General features: G+C 42.9%; 1 protein-coding gene across 3 annotated transcripts; it reads left to right on the top strand.

Moving 5' to 3' along the window:
- Nucleotides 1-502: 502 nt before the first annotated feature.
- LOC133540837 (regulator of G-protein signaling 1-like) lies at nt 503-11,523 on the top strand. Of its 3 annotated transcripts, none has more exons than XM_061883797.1 (5): nt 503-1,439; nt 1,678-1,737; nt 2,624-2,688; nt 6,326-6,492; nt 10,828-11,523. In XM_061883797.1, the coding sequence occupies exons 1-5, from the start codon at nt 1,363-1,365 to the stop codon at nt 11,014-11,016; spliced, it is 558 nt and encodes a 185-aa protein (XP_061739781.1). In that variant the 5' UTR covers nt 503-1,362; the 3' UTR covers nt 11,017-11,523. The 3 variants fall into 3 exon arrangements, with proteins under 3 accessions (XP_061739781.1, XP_061739782.1, XP_061739780.1); XM_061883798.1 differs by having other exon boundaries at nt 1,706-1,737; XM_061883796.1 differs by lacking the exons at nt 503-1,439; nt 1,678-1,737; nt 2,624-2,688 and adding an exon at nt 2,757-3,305.
- Nucleotides 11,524-12,647: the final 1,124 nt, after the last annotated feature.

The raw sequence follows: 12,647 nt of genomic DNA on the forward strand, positions 1-12,647 counted from the left end.
TCAGGGTTGGCAAAGCAAGACCGGGAGATGTCACTACTCTGTACTTCTCCCTACGTACGTAGTGTTAACCGTCAAATCTGTTGACTGTCGCATCTCCAATGCGAATGTCACAATTTGCCTATCTCAGTCCGTCATTTTCGTAGGGTCTTCTGTCGAAAGGTAACATCATGCTTTTGGATATGAAATGGACCAATGGACACTGAAAATCAGGAGTCCCCCGGTAAAATCGGCAGGGTTGGCAAAGCAAGACTGGGAGACGCAACTACTCTGTACTTCTCCCTACGTACGTAGTGTTAACCGTCAAATCTGTTGACTGGCGCATCTCCAATGCGAAGGTCACGATTTGCCTATCTCAGTCCGTCATTTTCGTCTGGTCTTCTGTCCAAGGGTAACATCATGCTTTTGGATATGAAATGGACCAATGGACACTGAAAATCAGGAGTCCCCCGGTAAAATCGGCAGGGTTGGCAAGTAAGACTGGGAGACGCAACTAGTTTGTACTTCTCCCTACGTCGTTACTGTCAACCGTCAAATCTGTTGACTGTCGCATCTCCAATGCGAAGGTCACAATTTGCCTATCTCAGTCCGTCATTTGCGTCTGGTCTTCTGTCCAAAAGTAATATCATGCTTTTGGACATGAAATGGAGCAACGGGCACTGAAATTCAAGAGTCTCCCGGGAAAATCGGCAGGGTTGGCAAGTAAGACTGGGAGACGCAACTACTTTGTACTTCTCCCTACGTCCGTACTGTTAACCGTCAAATCTGTTGAGTGTCGCATCTCTAATGCGAAGGTCACAATTTGCCTATCTCAGTCCCACATTTTTGTCTGGTCTTCTGTCGAAAGGTAACATCATGCTTTTGGATATGAAATGGACCAATGGACACTGAAAATCAGGAGTCCCCCGGTAAAATCGGCAGGGTTGGCAAAGCAAGACTGGGAGACGCAACTACTCTGTACTCCTCCCTACGTCCGTAGTGTCAACCGTCAAATCTGTTGAGTGTCGCATCTCTAATGCGAAGGTCACAATTTGCCTATCCCATCCGTCATTTGCGTCCGGTCTGCCGTCCAAAAGTAATTTCAACCCCAGCGTGCCTTTGGCAGTGAAATGGAGCAAAGGAACCTTGGGAGAATGCTGCAAAGTGTGACTTCATGTGGTTTGGAGAGGAGAAACAGGAGGAGGCGGAGGAAAGGGTGCTTCCTCTTCAAGTCCGGGGGCTGAGCTGCCGATGCGTCCCAGCAGCCTATAGCAACGGGAGACCTGGGTATAAAAAAGAAGTCGGGTTCAAGGGAACCCTCGGAAGTAGCTCTCAGCCGCAGCATGACAAGGACCCAGGTCCTGAGAGCGTGGACCTAACAAAACAATGCTCAGCCTAATCGTCCGACCAGTCGCACAGCACTTCATCATGGACAGAGATGACAAGAAGAGAAACAAGAACATGTGAGTCCAACTATGAGTTGTCTTCTATACAGTCACGACACGTGGAGGGTATGTTCTAAAAATAATCAAACTCATTAACTTTTTCTGATCTAGGTATGCGTTTAATAAACATGCTCCACGTTCTCGGGCTGATTCACTTTAAAATGAATTTGACTGGTGTAAATCCAGAAGGGATATATATATATATATATATATATACATATATATATTCATCATGATTGTCTTTATCTCTGCACAGTGGAAAAAACTTTTTGTGCCGTCTCCAGTGCATGTTCTCACATTCATCCAGCTCGGAGAGGTAAGGAGATTTATTGAGTGTTTTGCATAGATTTTGGTTTGGCCTGCTTTTTTTTTTTTCCATTTCCATCTATGGCCGTATGGAAGGATTCAAATGAACTATGCACTGTGTTTGCTTTGGCAGAGCATGCTCACCCTCATGCCCCACCGTTTGATATTTTGTCCGTGGATTTTAACAACAACTGTTCTTTGAGGAGCCACGAATGTTTTTTTGTTCTTTTTTTTAGTTGTCAGCTGATTAATCAAAAATACCCAAATTTGATTGCGGCTGAGTAACAGTAACGTGTTCTCTCTCTCTCAGCAGGCTAACTTTAGAAGATACCCAACAATGGTCACAGTCTTTGGAAAGGCTCCTCGACTCTAAATGTAGGTTGGCGTTCTGACCGAATGAAGTTACTGTATTTTCCGGAATGTAGGGCACACTGCCGATGAATGGTCTGTTTTCGATCTTTTTCTAAATATTCTTTGGTCAAAATGTTGCATAGAGGATGTTTTGCAGCTCATAACGTCGCGGTATGATGACGCATTGTAGAGGACATTTGTTCCAGCACCGTTCCCAGCTTTAAGTCCTGTTTTCATCGTGAAATTCCACAGTATTCTGGACATCTGTGTTGCTGAATCTTTTGCAATTTTTCAATGAATAATGGAGACATCAAAGAAGAAAGCTGTAGGTGGGAAGCGTTGTATTGCGGCCGCCTTTAGCAACACAAACCCGAAAAATTACGTTGAAGCGTTACTATGGAACAGAGTGGTCAACGAACACGGTTGGATTGGACCACACACACAAAGTACAGTGTATTATGCAGCGATCAATTCGAAAGATCGTGTTTCGAAGAGGGTCCCTTGCGAGGGGCAGAGATGGGCATCGAAACCACCCGTTTATTCAGCAGGCTAACTTTAGAAGATACCCAACAATGGTCACAGTCTTTGGAAAGGCTCCTCGACTCTAAATGTAGGTTGGCGTTCTGACCGAATGAAGTTACTTTATTTTCCGGAATGTAGGGCACACTGCCGATGAATGGTCTGTTTTTGATCTTTTTCTAAATATTCTTTGGTCAAAATGTTGCATAGAGGATGTTTTGCAGCTCATAACGTCGCGGTATGATGACGCATTGTAGAGGACATTTTGTTCCAGCACCGTTCCCAGCTTTAAGTCCTGTTTTCATCGTGAAATTCCATAGTATTCTGGACATCAGTGTTGCTGTGTCTTTTGCAATTTTTTTCAATGAATAATGGAGACATCAAAGAAGAAAGCTGTAGGTGGGAAGCGTTGTATTGCGGCCGCCTTTAGCAACACAAACACAGTCGGTGTTTTCTTGTTTATATTCCCGAAAAATGACGGTGAAGCGTTACTATGGAACAGAGCGGTCAAGCGAACACGGTCGGATTGGACCACACACACAAATTACAGTGTATTATGCAGCGATCATTTCGAAAGATCGTGTTTCGAAGAGGGTCCCTTGCGAAGGGCAGAGATGGGCATCGAAACCACCCGTTTATTCAGCAGGCTAACTTTAGAAGATACCCAACAATGGTCACAGTCTTTGGAAAGGCTCCTCGACTCTAAATGTAGGTTGGCGTTCTGACCGAATGAAGTTACTGTATTTTCCGGAATGTAGGGCACACTGCCGATGAATGGTCTGTTTTCGATCTTTTTCTAAATATTCTTTGGTCAAAATGTTGCATAGAAGATGTTTTGCAGCTCATAACGTCGCGGTATGATGACGCATTGTAGAGGACATTTGTTCCAGCAGCGTTCCAAGCTTTAAGTCCTGTTTTCATCGCCTAATTCCACAGTATTCTGGACATCTGTGTTGCTGAATCATTTCAAAATTTTTCAATGGATAATTGAGACATCAAAGAAGAAAGCTGTAGGTGGGAAGCGTTGTATTGCGGCCGCCTTTAGCAACACAAACACAGTCGGTGTTTCATTGTTTATATTCCCGAAAGATGACGGTGAAGCGTTACTATGGAACAGAGCGGTCAAGCCAACACGGTTGGATTGGACCACACACACAGAGTACAGTGTATTATGCAGCGATCATTTCGAAAGATCGTGTTTCGAAGAGGGTCCCTTGCGAAGGGCGGGGATGGGCATCGCCAACACCCGTCGACTGGTGCTGAAGAAAGGTGCGGGGCCGACCTTCAGGTTGTACAAGTACGACCATATAATCTCACTAAAACACTAGTAACACAATAAGCAGATAAGGGATTTTTTCCAGAATTATCCTAGTAAATCTGTCTAATTGTCACGATCCGTGACTCGGATCGTTTATGGTTTTGCCCTTTTTATATGTCTGTGTTCATGTTTTGTTTCTGGACTCTGCCGATCCTTGTTTGAGCACTTCCTTGTTTGTGTTAGTCACCATGGCAACGTATTGTGTTCCTCCGCACGGGCTCCTGTCACACACCTGTTTCTAATAATTATTTGCGTATTCAAGGCCACCTGATTCCTTAGTTTGTCCTCGGTCCATTACTTGCTTTTCGCAACACGTCACATTTTGTATCCTTGTGCCCTCGATTATTTTGTGCTAAGTTCCACTTTAGCTTCACGTGCGTGTGGCACGTCGTTTAATGTTTTCTGTTTCCTGCTACGTTTTTAGCATTAGCTTGCCGTGCATTGGCACACGCTTTGTTTTTCCCCTTTTTTGCACCAGTGTTCTTTTGTTTTATTATATTAAAACTTATTCTTACCTGCAATCCTGCTGACTGGTAGTGTGTGCATCCACGAAGTGGCAACTCCGCGCAGCAAGTGCGTCGCGAAGCATGACAGAAAAAAGAGCAAAACCATAAACGATCCGAGTCACGGATTGTGACAATAACATCTGAATCGCTCCCACTTTATAGCCTTTTTTTTTCTGGTCCTTCACTCTCACTTTCCTCATCCACGAATCTTTCATCCTCGCTCAAATTAATGGGTAAATCGTCGCTTTGTCGGTCCCAATCGCTCTCGCTGCTGGTGGCCATGATTGTAAACAATATGCGGATGTGAGGAGCTCCACAACCCGTGACGTCACGCGTACATGGTCTGCTACTTCCGGTACAGGCAAGGCTTTTTTATCAGCACCAAAAGTTGCAAACTTTATCGTTGATGTTCTCTAGTAAATTCTTTCAGCAAAAATATGGCAATTTCGCAAAATGATCAAGTATGACACATAGAATGGACCTGCTATCCCCGTTTGAATAAGAAAATCTCAATTCAGTAGGCTTTTAAACCGCTTTCTGCGCCGTTTTGTGGGCGGTCTAATTTACGTGGCTCACCTTCGGCGGCACGGTGACAGAGGGGTTAGTGCGTTTGCCTCACAATACGAAGGTCCTGGGTTCGATCCTGAGCTCGGGATCTTTTTGTGTGGAGTTTGCTTAGGTTCCCTCCGGGTACTCCGGCGTCCTCCCACTTCCAAAGACATGCACCTGGGGATAGGTTGATTGGCAACACTAAATCGACCCTAGAGTGTGAATGTTGTCAGTCTATCTGTGTGGACCATGCGATGAGGTGGCGACTTGTCCAGGGTGTACGCAGCCTTCCGCCCGGTTGTAGCTGAGATAGGCTCCAGCGCCCCCCACGACCCCGAAGAGAATAAGCGGTAGAAAATGGATGGATGGATGGACCTTCGGCAGTGTCTTCTCCCCGTCATCTTTGTTGTAGCGGTGTAGCGTGCAAGGACGAGAGTGGAAGAAGTCTTAAAATATGGATCTAACTGTTTTAATGATGTCCAGACTTTACTTCAATCAATAACAGAGCGGCGTCTCCTCATTCGGAAACAACAAGGCCGGAAATGTGTCCCGAGAAAAAACGTCTAACCGGAACTCTAATAGCTCTAGTCCTTCGGGTTAATAATGTACACTCACTACACCGGTATGTTTTAGCGCTTCCATGGCAAGTTTACTAACGGATATAAGTAAGAACTTTACGCTACTTTATATTAGAAATGGCAACAGTGCAGAATAAATATCCCATAACAAGAAGCTAGAGAAATAGAATATCGTCGTTACGGACTACAAAGGCGGACGCACGCAATTTTTCAGAATATATGAAGATCCCAAATACAGATCAGAAGGTACCAGAAGGTAAGAAAAGTTGCTTTAGCATAATATTGCTAAATAAAACGCCGGATAATATGTCTTACCTCATACACACACACTAATAATACTCATATGTTGTACTCATTTAACGGTGCGGCTTCATAGTTTACCAAAGTCGTACTAAAACATTTTGATAGATTTTTGAGCCCTGTGTGTAATGTTCTATATTTTCAATGGAACATATAAAATGTTGGTGTTGTTTCCTTGAGTCATATTGCCGTCATACCTCTTATGTTTGACTGCCATCTACTGATAACACTTATTATTACACCATGTACCAAATAAAATTGCTTCGAAGTTGGTGAGCAAACCAGAATGTTTCCGTACAATAGGCGAATTTTCAAGTTTTGAGGAAAAAAATATATTTTAAGTGCTCATTACAGTCCGGAAAATACGGTAGTAAAAGTAAGCCTTGACAGGGTATAGCTGTGTGTGTTAGGGGGTTTGAAACCAAAGAAAATACATCTTTAATCAGTCTGATATTGTCTTTTCTTTCTTCACCTTAGACGGTTTGGCGGCGTTTCGCAACTTCCTGAAGTCCGAATACAGCGATGAGAACATTGAGTTTTGGCTTGTCTGCGAGGAATACAAAAAGATCAAGTCTTCGTTCCGGATGTCATCGAAAGCCAAGAAGATTTACGAACAGTTTATCAAAGCCGAATCGCCAAAAGAGGTACGTTGACGAAAACTTGTTCATACTCGAAACCATTCAAGCGCTGATTCTGTTGCTGTTTTAACGCAGTGGTCCCTTGCCTTCGTTCACTACATCGGTATCGGTTTCAGAAAGTTAAATGTATGACTTTTTACGGAGTGGTACACGGTCGTAGAGAGAAGTACAGAGCGGCAATAAAACTTGAAGGCACTGCCTTTGCGTGCCGGCCCAGTCACACAATATCTACGGCTTTTCACACACACAAGTTTGAATGCAACGCATACTTGGTCGACAGCCATACAGGTCACACTGAAGGTGGCCGCATAAACAACTTTAACACTGTTACAAATATGCGCCACACTGTGAACCCACACCAAACAGGAATAACACATTTCGGGAGAACGTCCGCACCGTAACAAATAGCAAGAACACCTTGCAGCACTAACTCTTCCGGGAAACTACAATATTGACCCACCCCCGCTCATACTTGCCAACCTTGACACCTTCGGGAGATGGGGGTGCGGAGTTTGGTGGTTACGTATATTGTAGTGTCCCAGAAGAGTTTGTTCTCCTGTGTTTATGTTGTGTTACAGTGCGGATGTTCTCCCGAAACACAACATAAACACAAGAGAACAAATACCCAGAAGCCCTTGCAGCACTAACTCTTCCGGGACGCTACAATATACACCCCCGGAATCGTTAATTAAGAGTTGGACAATATCGGGATACCGGATATCGGCAAAAAAGCCATTATCGGACACCTCTAGTAAATATGTCCCGAATTCAAAAATCTTCAAGCCAAAACTGGCTGAAAAACTAAAATTAAAAGTACCTCCGTAGTTTTGGCCACTAATGGAGATCAAACAATTTACAGCGTACTGTTCAGTATCGAGGTCACTGATTGGCTCAGCCTCAGGAAGCATTATCATATTGGATTAAAAGAGTATTTACCATACCGCACCAACTTTATTTATCAAGCCCTTCATGTCCGGAGGGTGGACTTCATGTTTAAAAACATATTTAAATGGTTCGTTTTTTTTATGCCCGAGCATAAATATTTATTTATTAATAATTCACGGAAATTAATTAATCACGGCCATGACTGGAACTAATTAACAGCGATAAACGAAGAACGAATTGTACAATAGTACAACTGTTTGTGTGAATGAGCATTGAAGTTTTAGCGGTACCAAGGCATACAGTAGGAAGGGGATTCGTTGGGGTTTACCTGACACATGAAACGTGAGGAATTGCAGGGAGCCCCGGAGTGTACAATCCAATCTAATCCACTTTATTTACATAGCACATTTAAACAACAAAATGTTTCCAAAGTGCTGCACAAGAATATTAAAAACAGCATTCAAATACTATCCTGAGCTCCATTAATGACTGAATAAAAAATAAAATACATTTAAAACTAATATAAAAACAATATAAAATAATATATAATAAAATTTTAAAAATACAATAAAATATCTTAAAAATGTGGCAATTCTAGCTTTGACTAAAGTGTCAGTTGCCACGTAGAGTGGCGCTTTCCATATTCATATTTATTTTTTTACAGTTTTTATACGTTTAATATCGCTCAAAGAAAGACATGAAACTGCTACAAAAATTTGGTTTAAGATTTAGCTCCCAGATGGCAGTAAAATGTGGCAATTCTAGCTTTGACCATAGTGTCGGTTTCTACGTAGCGTGGCGCTTTCCATTATTTTCAACAGACTGCATTTGTCATATTCAAACACAGATGACCTCTATTAAACAAGACAAGAGGCAAAGAATTAAACAGAGACAGAATTCAATTCGGCTCAATTGAGGAGAAACGTGTCGACCCGTAACCTCTTACAGTGTCACCCACGCTCTGGCGAAAGATTGTACGCCTCCCCCTTTATTTGGACTTTCTCCGACTACATGACAACAGCTCCTTCTATAGGACCAGGTCGTACAACAGTTCAAAAGAAAAGGTCTTAAAAGAGTTCAAAAAGAGGTTTGTAAAACAGTTCGAAAAAGGAGGTTCAACAAAAGGTCGTCTGGAACTTGGGCAGATCCTGCCCTCTCTCCGCTTTGTAGTCCTTGGGTCAAAACAATATATTTCTGTTGATGTTAATACATGAAAGAAAAAAGAAACACCTTCATGTTGCCTCCCCCCCTACCCAGTGGAGTTTTACGAGCCTTACACTTGGCAGGTTCAAGGAAAGCTTTTGGTGTTCTCGCTGGGAACTCATTTCAACACAAAGTTTTTTGTGATAATTTAGATAGAATAATTCTAACAGCATTGAAAAAGTATTTTTAAACACTATATATTTCTAAAGAAGTGACAGAGATAGATATCTACATATATCCATATTTAAAAGTATGTATTTGTCTCCATAGTCATATTTGAAATAGCTAGTGTTTCATCTCATGACCAATGGTACACTGTGGACGAGCTTGAGCTCGGAATGCAGGAGTAGCAATACTCCTTCTTCCTATTTCTTTCTGTCTCCAGCTGAGGAAAACAATAGATATGTGTATTCGCTCTGTGGGGGGGCTAGTGGCGTATTGCAAGAGGCAAGAACTCCGTAGTGTTTTCAGATCAACTTGGGCGGTGCGATTTGAATGCGTTGTTCATAGATTGGTCTCTCCAAAGCTTTGGAATAAAATGTCAAAATACCTATTCTGTCTTGGATTCATTTAAAATCAGCTTATGTGTCATCAAAAGAACTTGGGGGTGACCAGCAGCTTAAATTCCCTCGGAGGAACGCAACAGAAGTCAGATTGATATTCAATGTTTCTTATGCCAAAGAACGATATTTTGTCTCTGTTTATTCAGTTATTAGTGTTTTTAAACAACATTTGGTTAAAGGATTTCAAACTTAGTACATATACTTTTACAGCACATTGAACAATACTGCGATTATTAATTATTTAAGTGACGATAACGAGGATTTGAAATGTTCTTATTGTAGCTAGCTAGACTTTATTTAGTTTTTCCAACCATGGGAAACAGAGAAAGTGAGGGTGCTGAGACGAAGAAGCGGATGACAAACAGAATGTATCGAAAATGCCAACTAAGGAGGTTATTTCGAGATGGCTTAACCACAAAAATACGGAAAAAGCTGCTGATGGTGTGTTTGGAGAAACGGGAGAAGTTCGGTGTTGAAGGTAAAGGCTGTACATTATTAATATATTACTCAATAAAACTACTGTAGTTGTTGGTAATACAGTATAATATTACTTGTTATCTTGATGTTTGTTTCTGTTTTTTAATACAAAGGTAATTGTGGAGAGACGGAGCCCACGGTCCGACAAAGCGGCTGGGCACGGAGGCGGAGGATGCGAGCGAGCGGCGAGGTGGGGCGTACCGGGAGCAACTCCGCAGTCAAATTCAGGTGCGTGGATCGCACACCGGGGTTGTCCCTTCAGTCGCCGGCGGGGTGCTGGGGTGAGCCTTTCGGCCGTCCTCGTAGTCGCCTCCCGGTGGACAGCCAGGGGATCCTCCGCCAACGTCACGGCAAGTTTCATGTCGTTGGGGCGGTGGTACCTCACCCAGGTGGAGGTCCTGGGCGGGATGGCGTCAATGAATTGTTCGAGAAGAATGTTTTCCAGCATCTTCGGGTCCTTCCCGTTCGGCTGGAGCCACCGGGTTGCCGCGTCCCTTAGCACGAAGGGCCGGTCCTCTGGGCCCAGCGTCATGGCTGGAAATCGCCGCCGATGATCTTCCCGGCTGCTGCCGACCCGGTCCAGGTTTGCGTGGCGTAAGTTGGGGTACTGCATTCGGGCAGCTGCCGGGAGACTCAACACCAGCGATTCCGAGCCATGAAGCTGGGCCCAGAGGACCGGCCCTTCGTGCTGGCGCAGCAATTAAGGGACGCGGCAACCCGGTGGCTCCAGCCGAACGGGAAGGACCCGAAGAGGCTGGAAAATATTCTTCTCGAACAATTTATTGACGCCATCCCACCCAGGACCTCCGCCTGGGTGAGGAACCACCGCCCCACCGACATGAAAATGGCCGTGACGTTGGCGGAGGACCACCTGGCTGTCCACCGGGAGGCGACTACGAGGACCGCCGAAAGGCCCACCCCGGCACCACCTGAAGGGACAACCCCTGTGTGCGATCCACGCACCTGAATTTGACTGCGGCGTTGCTCCCGGCACCCCCCGCCTCGACGCTCGCTCGCATCCTCCGCCTCCTTGCCGCCATCTTTGGCCGGGCCCCTACATGCCCTGCCTCTCCACAGTAATAAATTGAGGGACTTAGAACGAAATAATGACCTTTCAATTCATTTTAATGAGGAACATTCAATTCCATTGAAACCTGAAAACCTGGATTGAGATCTCATGCAGTCATGACAACTAATTCATGCTTCGTTCCAGATAAACATTGACTATCACACTCGAGAGCAAATCAAAAGAAGCGTCAAGAACCCCACCCTCCACTGCTTTGATGACGCTCAGAAGATGGTTTATGGACTGATGGAAAGAGACTCGTACCCACGGTTTCTACGCTCGGACATTTACAGGACTCTCCTAGAAAACCTTTCTGCCGACGCCACAAAGGGATGAAGGATAGGGGACGCCCATGGACGTAAAACTCAGGACTGGAATGTTTGAGCCGATTCAGCAGGGAGGACTAATGATGTCGGGAGGAAAGAGGGTCAACCAGCTCGCCTCGTGGACTGGAACGGAAGCCTTGGAGTCGTCACGGAACCCTCAAGTCATGGAGGGATCCCCACAATAGCAACACACAATATTCAGTGGCCTAAGAATGACACCGGACCAGCCCCCAAAAAGTAGTTAAAATTTTATAGGGCCATTTTTGCAACAAATTAAATAGAAAAAACCCAGTAGAGCACTCATGTAGTAGAGAGAAACTTGGAGTAATGTAAACAGATCGGCATACTGACATTGTACGTCCTAACTCTAGTGGACATTACACGGCTATTTGTATTTTTCCAGAATTGTGTAACTCTGACGGAGGGAATAGACCAGGGGTGTCCAAACTATTTGACTGGGGGACCTAAATAAATTTGGCTTGGGGCCAAAAGTCGATTTGCATGCAAAGTAACGTGTATATATACACATATATACATACATATGAATATATATATATATATATATATATATATATATATATATATCCATCCATCCATTTTCTACCGCTTATTCCCTTTCGGGGTCGCGGGGGGCGCTGGCGCCTATCTCAGCTACAATCGGGCGGAAGGCGGGGTACACCCTGGACAAGTCGCCACCTCATCGCAGGGCCAACACAGATAGACAGACAACATTCACACTCACATTCACACACTAGGGCCAATTTAGTGTTGCCAATCAACCTATCCCCAGGTGCATGTCTTTGGAAGTGGGAGGAAGCCGGAGTACCCGGAGGGAACCCACGCATTCACGGGGAGAACATGCAAACTCCACACAGAAAGATCCCGAGCCTGGATTTGAACCCAGGACTGCAGGACCTTCGTATTGTGAGGCAGACGCACTAACCCCTCTGCCACCGTGAAGCCCATATACATATATATATATATATATATATACATACATATATATACATACATACATACATATATATGTATAAATGTATGTATGTACAGTTTGCATTTATATGTATATGTATGTATATATGTATGTGTATATGTATATATATATATATATATATATATATATATATATATATATATATACATTATATGTATACATATACATTATATGTATATATATATATGTATATATATACATTATATGTATATATATATATACATTATATGTATATATATATATAGATACATATACACATACATATATACATACATATACATATAAATGCATTCTGTACATACATACATATATATATATATATATATATATATATATATGTATGTACAGTATGCATTTGAATGTATGTATATATGTATGTGTATATGTATATATATACATATAATGTATATATATATACATATATACATTATATGTATATATACATATACACATACATATATATACATATAAATGCATACTGTACATACATACATATATATATATATATATATTTATATATATATATATATATATATATATATTTCTATGTATATACCGGTATGTATATGTAGGTATATATTTATAGTGAATTACATTTATATAGCGCTTTTCTCTAGTGATTCAAAGCGCTTTACATAGTGAAACCC

This window comes from Nerophis ophidion, linkage group LG22, assembly GCF_033978795.1.
Source record: "Nerophis ophidion isolate RoL-2023_Sa linkage group LG22, RoL_Noph_v1.0, whole genome shotgun sequence".
In the NCBI taxonomy this organism is placed as follows: Eukaryota; Metazoa; Chordata; class Actinopteri; order Syngnathiformes; family Syngnathidae; genus Nerophis; species Nerophis ophidion.